Source organism: Haliotis asinina, chromosome 14, assembly GCF_037392515.1.
Source record: "Haliotis asinina isolate JCU_RB_2024 chromosome 14, JCU_Hal_asi_v2, whole genome shotgun sequence".
NCBI lineage: Eukaryota > Metazoa > Mollusca > Gastropoda > Lepetellida > Haliotidae > Haliotis > Haliotis asinina.
The window spans coordinates 19,643,212-19,668,731 of record NC_090293.1 but is presented as its reverse complement, the minus strand read 5'-3'; the positions used below and the strand labels follow the sequence as shown (position 1 = coordinate 19,668,731).

Genomic DNA, 25,520 nt, shown 5'->3' with positions numbered 1-25,520 from the left:
GGCTATAGATCGCCAACAACATATGGCACAAGACATGTCAAGGAAACGACCTTACTAGACTCCATGTTGTGTCAGACCTTGCTATGTAGACTCCATGCAGTGTCATATCTTACTATATAGACTCCCTGTAGTGTCAGATCTTACTATATAGACTCCATGTAGTGTCAGACCTTACTATATGCACTCCACGTCGTGTCAGACCTTGCTATGTAGACTCCATGCAGTGTCATATCTTACTATATAGACTCCCTGTAGTGTCAGATCTTACTATATAGACTCCATGTAGTGTCAGACCTTACTATATGCACTCCACGTCGTGTCAGACCTTGCTATGTAGACTCCATGCAGTGTCATATCTTACTATATAGACTCCCTGTAGTGTCAGATCTTACTACAAGGACCCCACGTAGTGTCAGACCTTGCTATGTAGTGTCCATGTAGTGTCAGATCTTACTATATAGACTCAATGTAGTGTCAGACCTTACTATATGCACTCCACGTCGTGTCAGACCTTGCTATGTAGACTCCATGCAGTGTCATATCTTACTATATAGACTCCCTGTAGTGTCAGATCTTACTACAAAGACCCCACGTAGTGTCAGACCTTGCTATGTAGTGTCCATGTAGTGTCAGATCTTACTATATAGACTCCATGTAGTGTCAGACCTTACTATATGCACTCCACGTCGTGTCAGACCTTGCTATGTAGACTCCATGCAGTGTCATATCTTACTATATAGACCGCCTGTAGTGTCAGATCTTACTACAAAGACCCCACGTAGTGTCAGACCTTGCTATGTAGTGTCCATGTAGTGTCAGATCTTACTATATAGACTCCATGTAGTGTCAGACCTTACTATATGCACTTCACGTCGTGTCAGACCTTGCTATGTAGACTCCATGCAGTGTCATATCTTACTATATAGACTCCCTGTAGTGTCAGATCTTACTACATAGACTCCACGTAGTGTCAGATCTTACTGTATAGACTCCACATAGTGGGAGACCTTACTATATAGACTCCGTGTGTTGTCAGACCTTACTATATGCACTCCGTGTAGTGTCAGACCTTGTACATAGCCTCCACGTATTGTCAGACTTTACTATGTAAACTTCACGTAGTGTCAGATCTTACTATGTAAGCTCCATGTAGCGTGAAAACTTACTATATTGACTCCATGTAGTGTGAGACGTTGCTATGTAGATTCCATGCAGTGTCAGACCTTACTATGCATATAGATTGCACCTAGTGTGAGGCCTTACTGCATAGACTCCGTGTAGTGTGAGACCTTACTATGCATATTGATTTCACGAAGAGTGAGACCTTACTATATACTACCGACAGAAAATAAGGGAACCAAGAAATTGAATGTATATGACTTTGACTGTGACAGGGTCCGTTATCGTGGCGTATCTCCCAAACGCAACATCCAATGACAATGGAATTTCGCATAATGCATGCCCAGCACGTGCTACACGTGTATACAGAAGTTAACTCCCGTAAATGTACTGGAGAAGTCGCAATCACTAATGCAATAGAGATTGACACTTACTGACAGAAGTGCCTCCGAGGCAGTATCTCGGTGAAGCAACAAAATGGAGAATTGTGGGGATGATAGGGGGGGGGGGGGGGGGGGGGGGCATCATTATGTGAAGTTGCCCGGCAGATGGGTAAATAAAAAAGTGTAATTTCACGCCTGTGGGATAAGTACCGTCAAACGGGTGGGGTTTGCAACGAGACCTGGGCGTGGTAGACCAAAATCAACGACACCACGACAGGATCGTCTCATTACGTTAATTGCTCTACGCGATAGGTTTAAATCGGCCCCTGCCATCAATAGAGAATTCCGCACACTCACTGGAAGACGCATTTCAACCTCAACCGTTAAAAACCGACTCTATCAAGCTCGTCTGAAAGCAAGACGGCCTTTTAAGGGTGTCACCCTTTCAGCTCACTATAAGCGCCAAAGATTGGCATGGACTAGGCAGCATCAGGGACGGGCTATGCGCCACTGGCGTTACACCATGTTCTCTGATGAGTCAAGGTTTTGCCTACGATTCACAGATGGCAGAAAACGTTGTTGGAGTCGGAGCGGGGAGCGATATGCCAGAGCAGCAATTCTTGACAATGATCGATATGGAGATGGTAGTGTCATGGTTTGGGGTGGGATTACACATGACAGACGATCAGGTTTGGTCATCATTAACGGAGCCATGACTGGTCAGCGATACGTTGACCAAATATTGCGTCCTGTTGTGGCTCCATTGGCTAGAGTTATCAGCCGAAATTTTGTATTCCAAGATGATAATGCCAGACCACATCGGGCCCGAATTGTCTCCGCTTATCTCCGACAAGAAGGTATCCAGACATTGGACTGGCCCTCTAAGTCCCCAGACCTGTCCCCAATTGAACATCTCTGGGACGTTCTTGGTCGAAGGGTGTACTCCAGGGACCCAGGACCCGCCATCCTGGCCCAGCTTGGTGCAGCTCTCCAAGAGGAATGGCGGGCAATACCACGGGCAACCATCCGGAAATTGATTAACAGCATGCCATCAAGGTGCCGTGAATGTGTTGCACAACATGGTGGACACACAAGATATTGCACTTGACGCCTAAAATTGATTTAGTGGATATTTAAAGCAGTTTCAAATTCGCTACTATTTCATTAGTCCCCTTATTTCTTGTCGGTAGTATATATAGACTCCATGTAAATTACTATACAGAGTCAATGTAGTGTGGGGGCCTTACTTCCGTGTGAGACGTTACTATATACACCCCATGTAGTGTGAGACTTTACTATGTATTTAGACTGCACTTAGAGTGAGACCTTACTATAAATACTCCATACAGTGTGGAACCTTACTATATCGACTCCATGCAGAATGGGACCTTACTACATAGACTCCTTGTAGTGAAGGACCTTACTATACAGACTTCATGCAGTGTGAGATTTTACTGCACATACTGGAACACGAATTATGAGTGAGTTAATATTTAAAGTCACATCGGCAATATTTCAGCCATATCGTGACGAGAACCATTAATGTTATAAAGAATAGTGGTAAAACAGTGTCAACGAAGGACAGTAAAACAACCAGATTATCACAGGCAGATATTTAAAACTAGTTATTAAATCTAAAACAGTTTCACTATAGGGGACGATACAACATAATAACGGTCTACAGACCGACAACAACTGAAGGTAGATCACCATACCAGGGTCCATGGGGACTTCCAGTATCTCTGCTATCTGCATGGACCCTAGTTGGAATTACACCATCCCTTCAGCCGCTGGCATCACGTGTGGCTACAGGCATGCAGATGTTCCGATTGTGGGTGTGACACCACCTGTCTACTGACATGCATATGCTCCGATTGTGAGTCTGACACCACGTGTCTACTGGCATGCAGAATTTTCGTGGCTGAGTGTGACAGACGGCCTTTACAACAGCTCTAAACACTGCAGCAGGAAACGTCCCGTCAGCTAGCTAATATGTAATGTGTTCAAATTCTGTCTGGTATGTTTTGGAATACTGATATCAGGCCATCCATACAAGGAATTTCAGATGTTGTTCTAATTCAAATCTAGGAGGGAAGAAAATCACCTACCCATCCCTTTCTGATGAAAAGCCGAACACTTCTTGTATCTGCATGTCAACCAAGTCTGTTAGAGAAATAGGGACAGATAAGTTAAACAAACTTCATATACTACAAAGTGGAGATTTTGCACGATGTATATATAGAGAGACAGATGGGAGTGCCTTTTGATATGAAATATATCACCACAAGTGAATGAGTGAGTGAGTGAGTTTAAATTTAACGTCACATCGGCAATATTTCCGCCATATCGTGACGAGAACGTTTAACATCGGGAAGGAATATATGTACATTATAAACAAACTGCCAAAAATGGACAGTAAAAATACTAGAATATCACAGATATACACATAAAACTAGTATGAAAAACTAATACGTTGTAATTAAAGAAGACAATACAATATAAAACACGGGCTGTAGATCGCCAACAACTGAAGGTAGATCACCACACTAGGGACCGACGAGTTGATAGATGTACAGACATCCCAGGCTCATCGAGGATGTTCCATCCTTTATCAACGATTGTTGATATATTTGATATCAGAAGGCACGAGGATGAGATTCTATTTATCATCAGAGCGAGAGAGAAAGAGAGAGAGAGAGAGAGAGAGAGAGAGAGAGAGAACGTGGTGTCAGAGAATATCTTTGTCAAATAAATGTTCTTTTTTAAAGTTTGGAATAATAAGATCATTCGTTTCGTTGAAAAATACGGGGTTTTATCAGTCAGACTGATAAAACCCCGTATTTCCCTCGACACGATGTGATAACGCATCTATCTAGCTGAATGTTTTCACTAAATCAAAACAAAACAACACGCATCAAATCGACTTGCTCCTATGTTGACACCACCTGATCGTTTGACCTCAGTGCACCGCACGTTGCTAAAGGCTTGTCGATGCACGCTTTTCTCACTTCGCGTCGTCACCGAGGCGTAGCGGGGTGATATGACTTTCGCAACGGGAGTACACGACTTTTATACTCCCGCTGGCGGATCGTGATGGATGTACAAAAGTCATGGTATTTTATCAGAGTCACGTGGACCAATCAAAACGCGACATTCTTACATGAGGCTAGATAAAAAAAGTTATCACTCTGTCCATCCAAGTATCATAAATTTCTCTACAACTCTTACAAGTAGCAAAAATCTATAATATTTTACAAACTCTTGCCATATTCATTCACGATGCAATGTTGTATAGAACAGACGTTTTATCGCTGTTATGTAAACACATTTATTTGATTGCCCATAATATATAATATTATGTATATGTACTCTAGGTCCATGGACGCAATGATGACTAATTGATTGACGAAACACTGTAAAACTTGATGGCATTATGTCATCGTTATGTTGTGTGGAGGAGCCATGCTCCGTCTGTAGTTAGTAGTTAATGCATGGATAGTTGATTAGTTCAACAATTACACGTATATGCTCTGAACTACCTCGCTAAAAAATCAAAGGCTCCGCCACTTTTGGCATGACCTCACACTGTATTGGCATCACTATGACATTCTGGTCTCCTCCCTCGTTTCTAAACGTATTAGCTGACGTCACGATGTATGCCACTTATCGCCGCATGGTAACATGCACCTAACGTAGGGGGACAGACGCGTTAATAGAACAGCGCGTCGGTTTGCCGTCTCGACGATTGATAAGTTAGCTCCCAACACTGTAGCTTTTCAGTTTGTTTTCTGCACTACATTAGGAGTCATTAACGTTGGAAAGCATTAAATTTGACATCTTAGAAGAGAAGTACTGTTCACCCAACCAGCATGTACCATGTAATAGAGAGCAATTTTGTAGTATAAGAAAAACAGTTCAGGGCACATGTATTCAAGCCCTTTGCTGTACACACGGGGAAATGAACTGAGTTTTAAATTTTATTACTGAATTCCCATTGTAATAATTTCATATGAAGGAAATGTAGCAAGGCTTGGAGTCATCCCACAGATGACGTCCTTACCTTGTCAGCTTGCTGACGGGGTTAACCTCTTTGATCGTGTGGACAAGGCGTCCGACTTGGGATCGGAAGGTCCGTCGTTCGAATCCCATCACGGGACTCGGAAATTTTGTGGCCGCTACATAAACATAACTGCGGATTCTGTACCTTAAACATGATCATGAACGGTCTGTTTACATCCAGTCGTCGCACAGAAACGAAAGTATAATTTGTACATTCCTTATTGTCAGAAAAAGTAAAGATCAATGTGTTCACTCGCAAAATCTCATCAAGGAAGGGGGGTCTTGCGATAATCTAGAATTCTCACCTGGTGTCTTGTAGTAGACGTAACCCGCCCCATTGACAAGTAACCAGTTTCGAGGGTGTGCCAGAGGACAGATGCAGTCCTGGGTGCCCTGGTTGTAGAACACGTTACTGATACCAACACGGTTACAGAAAGAAAGGCACTTCAGCAGGCTTGTGACAGTGGAACGCTCTCTTATTCCAGCGGTGACCCTCTTCCCCTGATAATCGCTGTCTGACGATTGAAATTCATGCAAAGAGCATTTAGTGTCAGCTAGGCTCACCCCGGCTGCTATGAACATACAGACGGCTGTCCACACTGTCCAGTATCGGTCAAACATGACTACATAGGAAGTTTTGTGAAGTTAAATATTAACTCAGTCACTGTAGGAAGTTTCAGCCGACACGTTGACGGGACTTCACTCCGGCTACAACAGTGATGTTTCTGCAGATTGCTGTCAGCCACTAAATAACCTAGCCAGGAGAAACGTGTAGGTTCTGATTGGACAAACATATTCAGACACCTACCCAGCTGTAAGTCACAGGCACTAAGTATCCTCGCCAGGAAAAATGTGTAGGTTCTGATTGGACAGGCTCATTGAGACACCTATCCGGCAGTCAATCACAAGCACTAAATAACTTCGGAACTGTAACTGTCTCTTCTGACTGAAGACATACCCATTCTCCTAATGAGCTTGCAGTAGGTATATGACAAAAATTTATGTTGTTCTCTTCAGGGCTTTTTAACGATGACTGAAGTTGCTCTATTGATTTCTTGTCGTGCATTCCCTGTAAGGTTCATTGGTGACTAACAATTACAGAAATTCCAATGGCGCAAATGAATACCAAAACTCATCACTCCCATTCTAACGCCTTTTCACTGGTTGCCTATTGAAGCTCGAATTGACAATAAGATCCGTATGAGTCCTTTCATGACATTGCACCTATACATCTGCAAAAATTCATCTCTTCTTACATATCGAGAAGAATTTATCTGCTCTGTGTGCCAAAGTGGAAATCATTTAGGTACAGTCTTACCAGAAAATGGAATCGGCCAAATGGAATTCCATCCCTGACGAACTTAAGCTGTCTCAAGCCCTTGAAAACGTTAAGCGTCATCTCGAAACCCTTCCCTTCAAAAGGTTCCATATCAACAGATTTCAATAATGCCTTACTGATTGTCAGCGCTATGAGCATTCCTGATGAGTTTGGCGATATAAACAGTCAACGGCCAAATGTCCGGCGCACCGACGACGTCACGGCTGTTTATAGCGGAATCGGGTCCTTTTTATAAATTCGCGTATCTGTGTAAATACTAAGCACACTCACCTCATATTTTCAGAATTTAGAGATATGACCTTGTGCACACGGATGAGATCTTCTCTCGAGTTACTGTAACCTAATCTTGCTTTGAGTTGACATTTCCACACATTTTAAATAACTTAGAGATCTGGTTTTTGTGGGGGCCACGGCAAAGTCGGAATATGATTTGCCTGGTTCAAACGGTTAGCCCGAACGGAGACATGCGGCATTGTCTTCTTGGGAAATCCAAATGCGGTTGACAAAATGCCTCAAATCTTTATCAAGAATGGCAATATACCTATCAGTGTGCTAAAATGACATTATCCGACTGATGTCGACTCCAGTGCAGTTTTGTCTGACAAAATCGGCGTCTCTTCTCACTATTAACATGAAACCTGTGCTTTTCATGCTTACCACACGTCTACGTTACCCATCAGAGAAAAATCTTGTTCTGACTGTGCGAGAAGACACTGTAGTCTGTACCTGACTGTTGTATTTTGCTTGTGTCAAATCGCCAAGAGTTTTTCCGACTATTCCTTTGCATGTAATTCCTTTCCAAGATGAAAGAGTCCCCGTTCACTCCCCGTTCACAATTTCTGAGGCTGCCTGCTTCTCGGCAGTGATTTGACTGAACCGCCGTGTGTGTGTGTGTGTGTGTGTGTGTGTGTGTGTGTGTGTGTGTGTGTGTGTGTGTGTGTGTGTGTGTATGTGTGTGTATACAGTTTGTGTGTATGTATATGTATGTGTGTATATGTATATACACACACACGTCCATCCATCCATCCATCCACATATATGTGTGTGTGTGTGTGTATGTGTGTGTATACAGTTTGTGTGTATGCATATGTATGTGTGTATATGTATATGCACACACACGTCCATCCATCCATCCATCCACATATATATATGTGTGTGTGTATATATATGTATATATATGTGTGTGTGCGTGTGCGTGTGTGTGTGTGTGTGTGTGTGTGTGTGTGTGTGTGTGTGTGTGTGTGTGTGTGTGTGTGTGTGTGTGTGTGTGTGTGTGTGTGAAATCCGCTATTTTGTAGCTTAACTGACCTTGTTGATTCAACTTGACAATTAGATTTCTTTGGTCAGGTGTCAAGACTTGATTGACAGGCGGCAAAGCAGACGAGAAAACCGTAACAAAGCAAGGGAGGTAATCGTATATCATAGGTGCAACACATATTTGGTGACCTGTGAAATTTGTACCACAAACCGCGTTACGACTGGTGGCTTAACACCACGGCAAAACGCTTCAAATTCAACCTACCGCTCAAAAAATGAGCAACGTGAAATAATTTGCGGACAAACTTTTGGACACTGACTGTAGATGGACACAATATTATTTATCATATTCATCTGTGATCCATGCATCTACGATCAAATATCAAACAGATATACATCAATCATTGCACGAACAACTTTATAGTGACCATGCAATTCATATGTCGCCTACTCAAGACAGCATAACGAATACATGATGGTAGTAAGGTTATATTATTTGGTACCTTCAACAAGATGTTGACTTTCTTGTCAGTTTTGGTGAATGCACGGATACCTGAATCGTTTAACATTGTTGTAGGAAGGCGCCCAACGTGATGTTGTGTGATGGGGACTATTGTCGTCATGTAACTAACTGTCATGTTCCATGAGAGATTACTCTTGCAATACTTTTATTGCCTTTGAAAGACGAGAACGTGATTTTGTAAAAGCAAAAGGTATGGAATATTTGAGGTAGGTTCAAATGATGTATGTCGGGGGACAATGACAGCCATCTTGGGTCGCATAGGCTTCTGGTTCTTGTCAGTCAGTCGCTCAATCTGTATTTATGCATACATCATCCGAGATATACGTGGAACATGCTCCACTTTGAAGTGTTTGTAGGTTGCCGTAACTTATGTACATCTGTCTTTGTTTCTCTAACAGGTTTGGATGACTCGCTGATAGAAATTGTGCTCGGCGTTTCACCAGAACGGGACGGGTAGGAGTTTGTCTTCCCTAGTACATTTGACTTTAATACCGTCTGGAAGACCTCGTGTCAGTTTTTGTTGGTATTTTTCTCGAGGAGACTAGATGCATGCATACTGTTACCTACATAGACATTTTTACAAAAAGCTGCATTTGATGTCATGGAATGTGATAGGGTATGCATGAAAACAAAACTATCAATCCTGCCATCGAAGTACAGTACGAAATATCACCGACAACTAATCTATTGAAACATATACATATGGCGAACCTATGCCGTTGGCACTCCTTCGCCCATGGTTCCTGGAGATTACAGACTACAACTGTTTCAAACACCGTTCATTGCAATACATTGTGAGTCTGTTTTCATCCGTGAACTTTATGTCAATTATTCACTTTTCTCGACGTTTTGAACTTGACATGACTTTATCATGCCTGATAGCTTGTTTAATAATTAACGTATCTCTCCTTTGTGTAAAGGAAAATGAGTAAATGCACTGTTAGGCACACCATTGTCTGGTTTATGAATCACTATATGTCTTTTACGCATGATCAAATCACGTACTGTACTGTTTTTGTGAGTTGTTTTTCACGAATTGAAACACTGCTGAAATTTATCAAACATGAAATTAGCTGAAACCAACTAGTTCCCAAACATAGAAGTAATGCGATGTGACCGGTCGCTTGTGCAGCTTGCCAACTGATGTGGTTATGGGCAAATTTAAAAGTGTCATTGCATGTGACACATAAGACAGACATTGTGTGTGTCATACGTGGAAGCGGCTCTTAGTATGGCATAATAAAAGTGGCTCTGAATGTGGCATACGTAAACAGTGGATCTTAATGTGACATATTACAAGCGGTGCGGCATGTTGCAAAGTTGAAAGTGGCTCTGCATGCGGCATAGTTGAACCGAAAGAACGGTAGCCAATAATTCAATGAGTTTAGCCAGGTATCGAGGGGCATTGGGCTTTCTGTAAATACAGTCGCCTTGCATTTGTCACAAATAATGCAATAAAGGTGGTAGACTTGAAATGACGTTATTACAGTGTAGATTTCATCTAAGTTTGAACACCACATACTGCAGACCTAAATGACAAAGTCTCACAAAAATGACACATGATGGCATTATTTGGCGAGTTTAGGAGAAGCACTTTACAATAGTGTTAAAGCGACTCACAATAATCACAGTCACAGAGGAGACACGTGGAATCAAATAACATTCACTTGCTCAAGGGAGTAACAATCATATTGAAGCCACAGGGGTGTCTCAAGGATGGAGGACTAACTTGGGGTTACTTGGGAATCACTTGGTGACTCACGGGCTGAGTTACAGGGGGACTGTCTTGGAAACCACGTAGTGAGTGACATACTGACTTACCAGGGGAGTCACTTGTAAACCAGTTGGTGAGTCACGTGCTAAGTTACAGGGGGAGTAACCAGGGAACAACTTAGTGTGTGTCACAAGCTAAGTGTACGGTGGGGTGCTTGGGAACTACATGGTGTGTGAGAGGCAGCTGAGTTACCGGGAAGAGTTATTTGGGAATCTCTTCTTGCCGGCACGTACCGTTTAGGGATTTATATTACTGGACCGTACTAATCCTTCTAGTATGAGAATTAAGGCGATAGAAATTCCACTGTGTCGGCACTTAAATCACAAGTATGCCGGCACATGTTATTAATAATAGGCGTACCGACACACTCATTTGAAGCGATTGTAGTCTTTCTGACGGTATCAGTATTGGAGCTGGCACCAAGCATGGTGAAGTCATGTCACCATTGTTGTTGGCATTCTTCCTGGAAGATTTAGAGCGGGAGCTCAGCGAAAACACCAACGATGGAATCAGTCTTCACCACGTAAATCTGTATTAGCCCGTCTTGCTGTGGTCCTTCTGTCGAGGGTCTCGCGGCCGTGGATTTAGGGAAGAAACATTTGCTATATTTAAATATATCATCCAGGTATCCTTGGTCCTGCAAGCTGAAAATCCAGTTGTATTTAGCATTGTCCTTGTGATACCCCAGGGTGTGTGGGGAGCTCGGATGACGAACCAATAATAATCTCAACATGGAATACGAAACTCCTTCAAAAAGACCAAACGTCCACTTGATAATGATGATGAACTAAGAACTCCTAAGCAAACAGAATATTGACCATGTTTACATGTTGCAACAAGTGACAAAACACTTCTTAAACTGAACCTATTCGCAATATCAAAGAGTGTTCATGGCATACCTGGCGAGGTTAAAAACATCAAACGATAAGGCTCTTTATTGATTGAATGTAGGAAAAAACAACAACCTGTTAACCTCATGCCAATCACTCCGTTTGTCGGTGTTCCAGTTTTAGTCTATGAACATATTACTCTCACTACCAGCAAAGGAATAATGCATGATATAGATCAATTGTTCACAGACATGACTGAAATTGAAATAGCTTTTCAAATGAGACACCACAGTGTGATGTACGTTATACGATTCTCAACCAGGAAAAACTTTCAGCACCAATTGCCTCCAATGACAATGCTTCGTCCAAAACTGAAAGAACATCTCCATGGAAAACGCTATGCCGGTAATGACGAGCTCAAATCTGCTGTATTCGTATGTACCCCACTATGCTTCAAGGACCTGTTTCTTTCGAACGAGTTGATTTATTTGTGTAAAATAACTGGAAATGCTGATGAAGAACACTGTCCAACAACACACCTCAGATTAGTTGGTATCACCTGTCTAGAAGTTATGTAGGCTTAGAACTTTTTGACCAGCCCTCGTAATAGAATAACAGTTGGTACTCAACAGGACAGACCAGTGGGAGACTAGGAACAAGAAAAGAGACTTGTGATGAAGCAAGTAAACAAGGGGAAGGTGTTGGTAACAATAAACACTCAGGTATAACACCTCAAAGTGATTGTTCTTATGGAAGTTCTCAAAGGTGACATGGTGTACAAAATTAATCCAGTGATCACTTGTCTGAGAAGCTCGAAATATCGTTTATTTCGGAAACCGCTTAATACGTAATGTAACTCTTTTTTTCTTATCACTGATAAGATGTCTGTTTGATACTGCTGTCATATATGGGATAATTGTACGACTGAAAAGGCGATTTTACTGGAAAATATAAAATTAGACTCATTAAAACTATACGCGGTGCGGTCCTTGACACCTGTCATGATAAATTATACAAGGAAACCAATTAGGTTGCATAAAACAGTTACATGTTTCTGGGGCACATTTTTATTCAAAAGCGACGAGGGCAGTAGGACTTTTTAGAAAAACATTGAAAGTTTATGACGTATTGATGACTTCAGTCACACTCGTTCTTTCAGACACTCATTCTTATAGTGGACAAATGAATGATCGGGACGCGGACAAGTCAAATTAATTATTTTTGAATGGCAATAACAAAATGTTACGCGCCCAAATAAAAGTGACGCGCCGATGCTCGAGAAACATTCACTTTTTATTTAGCCTTATAGTACACTGAAACAAAGACGACATCGCTCTAAAGTCATAACGTTCTAAAAATGCATCATCGTTTGACTCTAATTATCAAAACAATCTTGTACCAGATAGAATAGTTCAACAAAACCATAATCTTAGATATGGTACTTCATATACTACATATAGATATTATATATAATAGTTCCGAACGAATGACAGATCTGTAAAGGTGTAGGGTCCCCTCCCTACTTAGAATTTCGAACGATTTTCAACGTATCAAGAGACTTCAGGCATTTAGTTTTAAGTGAATTAATATGTGGCAGAAAAGTTAAATGTCAGTCGAAAAAAGGCCCAAGAAATTAACCCCCTTTACTACTTTGATGGGGTGCCAATTAAAAATAATTCTGGTTCTTTATGTGATTTACCCCCTTTACTACTTTGATTGGGTGCCAATTAAAAATAAGTCTGTTTCTTTAAGTGATTTATGCTTTCTGCAACCATGCATACAGTTAGATTTAAACCCGTTTTCAAGTGACCATTTTTAATTGTATTGAGGCCTATTTGTAATTGCTTGTTTATTGCTTGCATATTTCTACCCCTACAAGAGACATTCAAATCATCCACAAACAGTGATCAATCAACTAAATCACGTAAAATCTTTAATTTTTTAACAAATGATTCCAAACGAACAAAGTGGTCAGTCGTACTGCGGTTTCGACGGAAAACACATTGTATATCACTAATAAGATTGTTGGCTGGCCCAGTATTGTTCGTTGCATTGCTATCGATTTATTTACTTAGACTGCTATATTTCAGCTATTTCACAAACAAGTTAATATTTGCGTGTTTGTTTTTACCTTGCTTAATGCTCGGCATTTAGAGTTAGAAATAGAGATCAGATCAGATCTGGTCAGATCAGTTACAAAGTTACAACAATTCCAAATGACATGTGTGCATTGATAAATATAAAAAATACTCTATGCACAGGGCTTGGCATGACCAGCCGATTGGTCGAACCGGGCCCATTCGACCACCCGTCTGGGCGAAGTCAGGGCCAAAGTGGTGTACTGAGCAACAGGAACACGGTTACAGGTCCCTATTGCCCTCAACCACCAGGATCCCCTCCTCCGCCGACACAGGGACGCAACCCACGGCCAACGGGTTGGTGGATCAAATATACCCCCGGGTCCACAACGGGGGTGTCGGCGAGCTCTTGGCGTTACCCAGCACCCACCACGAGAAGGCGGCTCGCCACGGGTGCCTGCTTGCCATAAAAGGCGACTATGCTTGTAAGAGGCGACTAACGGATTCGGGTGGTCTGATTCGCTGACTTGGTTGACACATGTCATCGGTTCCCAGTTGTGCAGATCGATGCTCATGTTGATGATCACTGGATTGTCTGGTCCAGACTCGATTATTTACAGAGCGCACCCATATAGCTGGAATATTGATAAGTGCGGCGTAAGATTAAACTCACTCAAATGCCTGCCCGGCTCAGCGGTCAACAACTCCGTCCAAGACCACATATCATGACTACTTGTCAGCCGCTCATTCCACTTGCGGAGACAAAAATCACAATCTCTTCCCAAGGGTACATTGTCTTCTGTGGTCTGATCATTACCTACATTTACCGTATTGGAACTAAATTCAGAACCCAACGTTTTGGTGCTGAAACGAAACGTTTTGAACGAAACGTTTCACCACTCACCCAGTGTTATACGAACGAGTGATTTAAGGGGAGGAGTGGATTCAGGTGTTCCAGGAGCGTTCAGGGTGCCACGGACCGATTTCAGCATGTTTTCTCTGGATTCGATTCCCGAGGAAGTCCATTTACGGTGCAATATGCAGTTAAAAAATTGACGGCGCCAACACCGGACTTTCTCCTTAATCTATGAATATTTGATTGAATTTCCCTGGCTCTTCCGCTTGTATGGTTTCATTTCATATTTTTACCTGAAAACGATAAGTCACTGTAACATCTTCCACCTTATGTCTCACCATTTTTGTTGACAAGATTGAAAACTAAGTTTAGAATATCGGTGGCATTGGTATTCAAAATATTCACGGATTGTTTAGGGAGGACAAAATAGAACGCCCAGCTCACTTAGACCCGAGACTCCATGCATGGTAATACCATACCGAAACATTGGGGAACCGTAAGTAGTTTTACGTCCACCGCTCCTTCAGTTGGAATGTAGAGATTCATTTTAGGGTAAAACCTGAGAGCAAACATTTTAACCCAAATATTTTCAGGACAGTTTGTTTCTTTTCACAGGATGCCGGGCTACCTAAACGTCAAATTGTCGGTCCTTTACATTATATCAACATTAAGCAGAATTTACAAAGACACACTTGCAGAATTTATTGGCGTTTTACAACATACAGTGAAGCACTACGAAAATCATAAAAGTTAATGTTTTCTAAATCTTGTTCTTAGGCAGAAATTGTCGTATTTACAAACGAGTCATTTCAATAAGTGTCTGTCATTCATCGTTCTGATGCTCACCACACAGAGTGACAGTAGAACAACATTGAGAAATGCGTGATATCGTTTCGATGACTATTTATCCACATGGTTTTGTTCGTAACAATATATACTCAAAGCTATTAAAAATGCAATGCCTAATTTGGGAAATATTTCTAGTTAAGATTTCCGTGGATTTCTTTTACTAATGGCACATAGGTACCCCTCATGCTGGGTTTCTTTTTGTTGAGTGGTGCAAACGCAGAAATTGTGTTATTGCAGGAAATTGACCAAACTTCATATCCCACCTTTTGCACGTGCAATTCACGCACTATGGCCCTTTAAATACCTCTGCAAATTTGAACATTCCTCAGTCTGGAAAAATGCCACGCCCGACACCAGATAACAGGAACAGAGCTCTTGGCATGCTGGATCAGGGTGCTACACAGCCAGTCGTCGTCAGACACTTTCATGTCCATCCATCAACTATTGCTCCTCTGTGACAACGTTACAACGCCGCTGGAAGAGTTGCAGACCGACCTCGACCTGGTGCGCCGCCTGTGACAACCACTGCTCAGGATCGTCACATCTGGTTACAGCACTTGCGCAACAGGTTCCAGCCGCTGCCACTGCAAGGGTAACAATTGGGACACAGCAAACAGTCCCCAAACAGTCCGACCAGTCTGGCTGCACAAGGAATACACTGTCGTCGGTCGTACATTGCCCAAATCTGGTTGCGTATCTACCGACGTCGACGTGAACGCTTCGCCCGTAACTGTGTACAAGAAAGGGATGATAGCGTCATGGTTTGGGGTTGCATCAATGCCAACCTCAGGTCACAGCTAGTGGAGGTCCAAGGCAACCTCAATGCTCAACGTTATGTTGATAACATCCTCCGCCCAGTGTTGCTTCCACTGCTGGCTCAACATGGTGTCCGTAGACAGCTCGTTTTTCAGCATGACAACGCCCGACCTCATGCACACCTGTTGGATTAAAGAAGCTTTGTTTTTGAAGTTGCGTTTTTAATGGCTTTGAGTATATGTAAATAATATGATCTGAAAATAACAACTGATTTCAGTTATTCGTCACTGTCACTGGACACAGTATTAATTATGCAGTATTATTAAAGCACGGACGTATACACACTGGAGAATTTGCTTGTGGTAAAAATATTCAGTTATTTACCCACTTATATACAGAGTGTTGTTTTTCATGACCCGTGAATACATATGCCGATTTTTGCAGTGTTGACGAGTTTCTATTTTTGTCAAGCAATAAGGCCGTGGGCCACACTCTAATGAATTGTCGTGAAACAAGCAGCAACCTTTGATACAATACAGTACATATACTGCACGTGCTTCACAGCTGGTACTTCCCTTAACAAAATTGGCCAGGGTTCATGCCCAACACGACGCCGCAGTTGGGACACTTGTGAACAGCATCTTTGGTGGAGTCCATGCAAAGGGGGATTAACGCTCCGATAACGCCACTGAAATGAGTGAGTGAGTGAGTGAGTGAGTGAGTGACTGAGTTACACATAAACTGCCAGGTGAAAGAAAGTGTACATTTTAAAAATCAATTTCATTAGCATAAAGCCAGAACGTTACACGGCGGAAAACAGTTGCTGAAACACAACATAAAGTTATGTTTCGAACAAAGACGAGATGGTAGAGCGAGTGAGTTGAGTCTTACGCCAGTTACATCGTCATGATGTGACCCTTACAAAAGTGAATGGGTGAGTTAATATTTAACGTCACATCGGCAGTATTGGAGCCATATCATGACGAGATCATACTTGACATAGAAAACGAATATATGTATATTACGAAACCATGTCGACGAAGGACAGAAAAACATCTAGAATATCACAGTTAGAATTTAAAACTAGCATGGGAAATTAAAACTAATAGCACTATTTGGACAGTACAATATAAAACCTGGCTTTGGATCGCCAACAACTGAAGGCAGATCACCGTAGTCGGGACCATGGGTCACCCTCACAAAACGTGGCATGAGAGAAACAGCGCAACAATGTCCAACAATGTCCCATCCAGGGTTCTAAAGACACGTGTGTCTGCTCTGTGAAAAGACAGGGGGACTTTACGGGAGAAGACGAGGAATATCTATTTGCTCTTACAAAAGTATGCAGAGTATGAGAACAGCTCGCTGTGTTGCGTCCCCGTTGACCATCTCCACCGTCGTGGTGACAGTCGCCCGACAGAACTGACATGTGAGTAGCGTCGGCTCACGTGGGAACATGACAACGGTGCCGCTCGGTGCCATATTCACTGTGACGAGCTGCTGCTGCTGTTGCTGTTGCTGTTGCTGCGGCGACATTACAGGGGCTTGATGATAGGAGCCCACACCTTGTTAGACCACAAACATATATTCATTTCAATCATTTATCATTATGCACAAGTTTTAATCTTATGTTAGTATTAATTCATGTTCTCTGTAAACATCTGCTTTACTTTTTGCGCAAGGATTAGCGCGTACCATATATTTACCAGGAGTATTATACAAGGCCAAATGACATAGAGCACACGTTTAATAATAGAAATAATAGAACTAGGAGTGTCATTATTTAATGTGTTGACAAAAGTGACACATGGTGACATATAGACAAAAGCTTCAAATCGCACTAGCAAACATCAGTTGCATAGTCCGGTCCGAGTGCACCTTGTTCTCACGCTCCTTATGAAGTTCATAAAGAAAGCTTGTGGAATCGCATTCCACTCCTCTACTAGAACTTTGCGGAGTTGTGGGAGACCCACTAGTACTGGTGCTGGGTGACGTGTGTCATGCTCAATTGGGATGAGGTCTGGCGAGCATTCTAACCACACCATCTGCTCTACATCCTGTTGCACTAAGGAATTCCGTAAGAATCATAGCCCTAATGAGGCCTATCGCTGTCTTGCAGTACAGAGGGCCGACTGTAAAATTCATACATAACTTGCAGGAATGGTATTGCTATAGGAACCTGAATCTCGCCGCGATGACGCCATCCGGTACCTTCGACCGCTGGAGTAAGTCCATTGGAAGTTATCCCTGCCCAAACCTTCACACCCCCACCCTGTTGGGTCCAGCGGTCATGATATCTACTATATAGCCTGTGACATGGTGTTAGTGGTAGACGAACTGCAAGTCGCCTACAGCGGAGTCCAGCTCCCCTCATACGTCGACGAATCGTGCTCCTGGATATCCTTACATTGTTAACAATGAAGTGTCTTGGCTAAAGAGCTACTGTCTTGTGGAATCTGTTGCGTAACGCAGTGTTAATCATGTGCCTATCATTTCGGACTGCTGTGACTCTGGGGCGACCTGGTCGACATTAAAGCGGACAGCAACCTATCGATGAGTTTGATCGGATAGCCTGACCCCTTTCAGCAAGTGTGAAACAAGTCATATTTTAAGATGCCATTTCAAGCCGGTACCTGAACAGTGAACGACAGTGAAAAAACACCAATGCATGTGTATTGTCCTCCACTTTTCTGGGATAGGTGCACGTGCACGGGCACGTGCAAATCATTGACATTAAGAGGCAGACGAAGTTTATACAACTTTTAAGAAATAGTGTTACAAATAGCTAGACCCTTCATTCATGACGCTTGGTATATAAAGTATTAATGGAGTCTATTTCATTTGTAAGTACCACAAGTTCTTAGATGTTGACATGTTTTGATTGACTACCTCCCACACAATACGTTTTCACATTCGGGGCTGTGGGCGTCTTTACCCGTGCACCACAGTAAATAACACCAGCACACCTGATATAACTGTTATCAATGGCCATACACGCATGATTACGCGGAACCTCCCCAAACCGATACGCCCTTTCTTTAGGCTGGTTTTCCTTCAATCCTATACAGTTAATGTTGCCACATAAAACGGAACCTTGACTCACGCCTCCACTCACCTGGCTCCGTATAGGGAGGAGGAGGACTGTCAACGTAGCTGCCTTTCTCGGTCGACATGACTAGTATAGCAACAGGATCGGCACTTTACAGTATCAACAGTTTCTGAAATTCAAATGTATGATTTCAGTATTTTCAATATTTACGTTTTATACCCTTTATGTAAATGGTTACATATGGGATATTCGATTATCACCAACAACATAAATATGAAATATCCTTGGTGTATTCATATGGATGAAGTGAAACAATAATCATGTGTCCTGGTTAATGTAAAGTGCAGCATACTTTCACCCGTGTACACATACCGGTGTGAGACCTTGTAACAACTATCTACGTCCTGTGCTGTGTCGTTGCTGTCCTTAATACTATTATACGCTTGTCGACAAAGATTAGGGTCAGGTGACCGCAGTGTGTGACCTGTCTGATTATGTGTCATCGAGACGAGTGGAATTGATTATTGCTCATGATCACCTGCCTTTATTTACAGATGTAATTAATAAAGGCCATCAGTATCTTTGCACAACATAAACTCAAGTTACAACCGTTTTCAAACTGATTTCAACCTTACCGTTGCTAAATATAACTATAGCAATGATTTATATACAGCCAGTGGTGTTACCACACAGTTTCTATATTGATTAATGGTGTTCATAGCAAGGTCAGGTGTTATCTTTTCAGATAAAACTACAATAGCCAGTCGCTTTAAGATGGCGTGTTAACTCAGACAGCCATTGGCGACCATAAACACACAACAGCCACAGGCACACAGCATTGCAGACGGGGGTATGTGCACGGGTACAATACTGAAACAGGATGTCGGAGGGACAGCGAGAAATGAACATTGGCAAGCTGTATGGGTAGGGAGGACGGGGTGGGTATTCTGGTGCACACTTCAAAATTAGTGTCATAGGACAGGTTAGGGCACATTCCAGGGAGAGACGTCGAGGAATGCACGTACCAGGAAGCATGGGCATGGTGTCGTCGGGCTCGAGGCACATTAAGACCTCACTGCCTAAGTCGTGTTATGATAGTGTGGAGATATTGAAGGGTACACAGAGATATACGAAGAGGTAGGCATTTACAGACGCCTACAGCCTTCATAGAATGACCAGGAGGCACACTTCGAGGGTAGGGGTCGTGGGTGGTTACGAGGTACACATCCAGTGATAGGGATCATGTGGAAATGAACACTTCTGACACACGAAGAGTACATACAAGAGCACTGGACAAAAATAGATAGAAATATTCAGGGATTGGAGCGTAAAATAACTTATCATCCAAAACTTTGTTCGGCAGGAGATATCGCTTGTGTGAAATCAGACAGTAGATTTTGTACAATGCCCCAGCAATGCTATGACTTCATGAAGTTGAAGACGTCACAAGGCTATGACATCGCTGCACTGCAAATCTAATGGCAGTACTGTGTTGTGAGATGTACAGTTTTCCTTGAAAACTCATGATGAATGATTTTGGATGATGAATCTCACCCCCGTGACTACTGATATCAGTTATATCAACACTCGTTGATAAAGGTAAAAGTATCCTCGACAAGCCTCGGATATTTGTTACTTGATCAACTCGTGTTGATATATTTGATATCAGTAGACACTTGGGTGAGATTCTGTATGTGTCCACACAATAAATCAGTTTCCCAGTATATTCCACAACATTTCAATTTTAGTAAGCACCAAAGCCTAATTTTCTTTTCTTACACAATTTTTTATTAAATGCTCAAATGATTATCCGCGGAAATGTTCGCATTAGGCGTAATTGTCACAGTAGCGGTAAAAAATAATTCAACTTGTCACTGAAAATCCATATAATACCGAAGACTTGGGGTGGGGGATGGGGTGGGGGGTGTGATGGGAAGGGAGAGAGCATTATACATTTACGGTTGTCACAGGGTGATCGGGTGACACTACTGAAGGGAAAGAATACTATGGCAGAGAAGACATGCACAGGAAATACAACACTAGTGTCACCCTGATATGATGATAGTGTATGTTTATCGTAGAGCGTGGTGTGTCGATTTCAAAATCCGTGTGTCGTGTTTCGCAATCGTCGGTATATTACAGATTCTACTGCAGGGTATGCGTGGATATTAAAGGTTTGACACGAACACATTAATTTTCAGCGTACTGTGTACAAGTAACATGACAGGCAATCGTTCCCACAATTAGTAATCTAGCCCTGCAACAAAGACGTGATATGCCGCAAAACAAGGAAACTGTTGACACCTACACGATAACACGATTGGGAATTTGAACATAATGCACACGTAAGGAAGGGAAGGAAAGGGGTTGTACATCACCTTGTATCCCACCTCGAGAGCTTGACGAACGACAATGTAGTCGTGTTTATATTTTGTCCCAGGTAAACACAACAACGGATGTCACCGCCTCTCTCTGTCAGCGGATCGCTATTCTAGCATGTATTCCCCTTATACAATGCAGAGTGCAGGCGTAATCGCCTGACGGTGACCACATTCAATTGGCCCAGTGCGAGTATAATAAACACATGCACCACAAGTGCATGTATACTGGTTGCAGATGTATTACATAATTACTTCCAAGGCGTCATGGGTTATTCTGTAATATTGACACCAGTTTCACTGTAACATGGCATGGAATATATTTGATTGCGTCTGTGAATTTAGTGAGTGAGTGAGTGAGTTAATATTTAACGTCACATCGGCAATATCACAGCCATATCGTGACGAGAACACTTAAATCAACACTTAAATGAAATATATGCATATTGTAAAAATCTGTCAACGAAGGACAGTAAACAGCTAGAAAATCACAATTTTAATTAAAACTAGCATGAAAAGTTGCGACTAATATCACTATTTAGACAATACACTATAATAACAGGCCATAGATCGCCAACAACTGAAGGTAGATCACCATACTAGGGACCATGGGGACTTACAATGGTACACACGAAAAACTATCGACGCAACGATAGTATGTGTGACTATCGATAATTTAGTAACTGAGGGCCGTTGATAAAGGCGCGGCACAAAGTACAGGATGTTTAGGTGCAGACTTACAGCTTCAGTTTGTTTCAGCTTTTCAGTTTATCTGGGCTTTAAGATTCTTGGCATTTGTTAAAAGAGATTAAAACTACTCCAACTGTTCTACACTGGAATAAATTATACTGTCATTTAGGAAATAGCTTCAGATGAGACAACTGAATGAGAGAAAAGATATTGCAATGTTTGGTCGCAGAAGACTTTATTAACGCAACAGTAGTTAGGTTCACCTACCCCAACTCTCCTCGAGAAATAACCCCCCCCCCCCCACACACACACACACACGTGCGCACGCGCGCGCGCCTTCCGTTGTTGGTGATATATAGCCCGTATTTTATATTGGTTTTTTTTACCAAATAGTGATATTAGTTTTAGTGAATGAGTGAGTGAGTGAGAGAGTGAGTGAGTGAGTGAGTTAATATTTAACGTCACATCGGCAATATCTCAGCCTGTCGTGACGAGAACATTTAAATGAAATGTCTGTATGTAGTAAAATCTGTCAACGAAGGACAGTAAAAAAAGTGAGTGAGTGGGTTAAGATTTATCGTCACATCGGAAATATTTCAGCCATATCGTGACGAGAAGATTTAATATTGAAATGAAATATATGTCTGCTATACAAAAAAACAACTGTCAACAAAGGACAATAAAACAACCAGAATATCACAATTATCATTAAGACTAGCAAGGAAAGATAAACCTAATATTACTATGTGGACAATACAACATAAAACAGGCTATATATATCGCCAGCAACTGCAGGTAGATCACCATACTAGGGAACAGTATTTTGAACATTTTTCACAAGATAGACAGATAGTCATACCGTATGCTAACAATTATGTTTGATCTAAATGAATACGATTTATATAGGGTAGGGGTTGCTGCATTATTGCACTCCAATGAGTTTCAGGTACGTCTCCTGTATTATATTTTTGAAAGAAACTATGGTGGGTTGATTGGGGATCTACCCCGCACCTTTTTAGAGGGCGACAAGCTATGTTCCCGAGGATGGATGTTATCAGACACATCCATATCTTCCAGTGACCCAAACTTATTAAATAATTTGATCTTGCCTGGCCTTTTAGGGGCTCGATTTGTTCTTGAAGTGTCTGATGTTGATTTGATCTTTGTTTTACCTGTCTGTTTCTCATTTTTCTCTGGTTGTGATCGAGGTTGAGAAACGGGAGATTGTTGCTGAGGAAAGCTAATCAGGAAGTCATTCTGCTGTCTGTGTTGATTGCTCAGGAGAAAGGTTTTTAGGAGTCTCTGTGTTTATCCACGTCAAGTCTGTTTGACAGGCATGTGACAAAGTAATGATTGGAGAAGTATTTTCTTTGTTGGTCATTTCTGATGGTTTCCTGGCGTTGGAGGCATAAGTTTCACTAGTATTCCTTGACTATATCAACTTTTTAGCTTCAGCAAAACTAATATTATTAGTGAATTTAATCCTGTTGATCTCCATCTGCTTTTTTTCAAATGGGGCAGTCCTTAGAAAAGGCTGAATGATTTGCAAGGCAGTTGGCACATTTTTCGGAACTACTTTCACAATCTTCTGTTACATGAGTATTCTCAGCATGATGAGCACATGTAACAGACAATGTGCATGTGTTCACACTATGTCCAAACTTCTGGCATTTGAAACATCTCAGAGGATTGGAGATGCATACATCAACATTAACACTATAGTAACCAGCTCTGATTGATTTGGGCGGATTCGGTGCAGAAAAGGAAAACAGCTATGTGTTAGTTGGAACACTCTCATTTTTTTCCGAGCGGAAAATCGTTTTACATACATCACACCTTAATCCTTCATTTCTGATACAATGTGAGTCTCAGCCATATCTGCAAATAGACGATCTCAGTCTCGTACAATACCTTTACTGGTGTTCAGAGTTCTATGTGCAAAGACCACAACCGGAACTCCAACAAGCGTTTCAGTAGACAACAGGTTGGTTGCTTGTCGTTTTCTATTGCATTCAAGTAATAAACATCCCGAACGCAGGCGTTTCACATCTTTATTGTCTCCTGCTATTCCATGGATCTCCTTAAATATCGCAAACGTATTCAGCTTTAAAGGAGTATTGTCAAGAGCCTCAAGGATCAGAAAACGAGGCCAGTAATCAATGGATTTGGAAGGTCGCTGTTCATCGTCAACATTGTCGAGTTGGCGTTTCGTCTTTTTGTTTGGGGTTTTGGAACAGTGGTCCTGCCCCCATGCCCTCAATCACCAGGATCCCGTCCTCCACCGACACAGGGCCGCAACCTACAGCAAACGTGTTGGTAGACCAAATATCCCCCACCCCCACCCCCCGAGTCCACAACGGGGATGTCGGCGAGCTCTTCGCGTTACCCAGCAGCACCCACCACGAGGAGGTAGCCGTTCACTGGTGCCACGATATGGCTGAAATATTGCCGATGTGACCTTATATATTAGCTCACTCACTCAAATACTCAATGAAAGTTGTGGTAATCATTATTTTATATGACAATGAAGCAAGATCTAAAACTGGCTATGCAACCCTAGACAACGTATTTTATCTGTATGGAATGACCAGGAAGTATAAGTCGAAATTATATTGGGACGATTATATTGCTATTACATCATTCAAAACATACTCGAATGTTTCCTCTGTGCAAAGCGTCGACTAAAGACATCCACGACTGCATCATGGCACTCATAGAAAGTATGCACTCAAATCTGAACTGAGTGAGTGAATTTAGATTTACGCCGCTTCTAACAATATTCCAGCAATATCACGGCGGGGGACACCAAAAATGGGCACTCTTATCCGAAGCCGTATGTAAAGACTGGAGGTGGCCGGATTAATGTACAGTATTCAAAGACTTTTTCAGGCAAATAGTCAGAGAAAAATCATGTGACATCAATGGTTACAGGTAATGAAAGAGTAACTAAAACGTCAGCTTGGCATCGTGAAGGAATATCTATCTCTGAAGATGCTTCAAGTCTATATTCTTTCATATATGCAAATGAAGTAACAGGATTACAGTAGAGAGACTCCAAAAAGATTAACTGTAATTGTTTAAATACGTACTTCCTGTCAAAATGAATATACCTTGGATTGTCGTTTTCTGGAATTGTGAATATTACCCTAATGAAATTACAAGGGATCACAGTTTAGAGAAGTGTCATTTCCCAATATACTGCATACGTTACAAAAGTCGTATGAACTCGAGGAATGTCCATTCCATACATATTACGATATGGATGTGTCTTGCTGGAAAACTAGTTTCTTATTAAAGTTTGCATATTGACTCCTTTAGTCCATACTCATGCAGATTTGGTACCTGGGTTCATTAGAGTGTGCGAAAGGTCCCGGTCAGTTTTGGTGACCTTGACATTCATTTTAAGATAACAAGGGGACTTTAACGTCTTACTCTTGTCAGCTGTTTCTTGGATTTTCTTCATATTTCACACCAATCTTTGTTTAGGGAAGGCGCAGAGCCCAGTCGATTTCGGTGACCTTCACGTTGCTTTCAAGGTCACGGCGACACTTTGAAGATTTCATGATGCTAATCTGCCGTT

At 41.9% G+C, this 25,520-nt stretch overlaps 1 protein-coding gene across 2 annotated transcripts; it reads right to left on the bottom strand.

Annotated features, from left to right (window-relative positions):
• Positions 1-14,895: 14,895 nt before the first annotated feature.
• On the bottom strand, positions 14,896-21,447 carry LOC137261373 (lipopolysaccharide-induced tumor necrosis factor-alpha factor homolog). Of its 2 annotated transcripts, none has more exons than XM_067799112.1 (4): positions 21,251-21,447; positions 18,939-19,041; positions 17,160-17,388; positions 14,896-16,511 (listed from the first exon to the last, which is right to left on the bottom strand). In XM_067799112.1, exons 2-4 carry the CDS (start codon positions 18,994-18,996, stop codon positions 16,400-16,402), a joined length of 399 nt encoding a protein of 132 aa, XP_067655213.1. In that variant the 5' UTR covers positions 18,997-19,041; positions 21,251-21,447; the 3' UTR covers positions 14,896-16,399. The 2 variants fall into 2 exon arrangements, with proteins under 2 accessions (XP_067655213.1, XP_067655214.1); XM_067799113.1 differs by having other exon boundaries at positions 21,263-21,411.
• Positions 21,448-25,520: the final 4,073 nt, after the last annotated feature.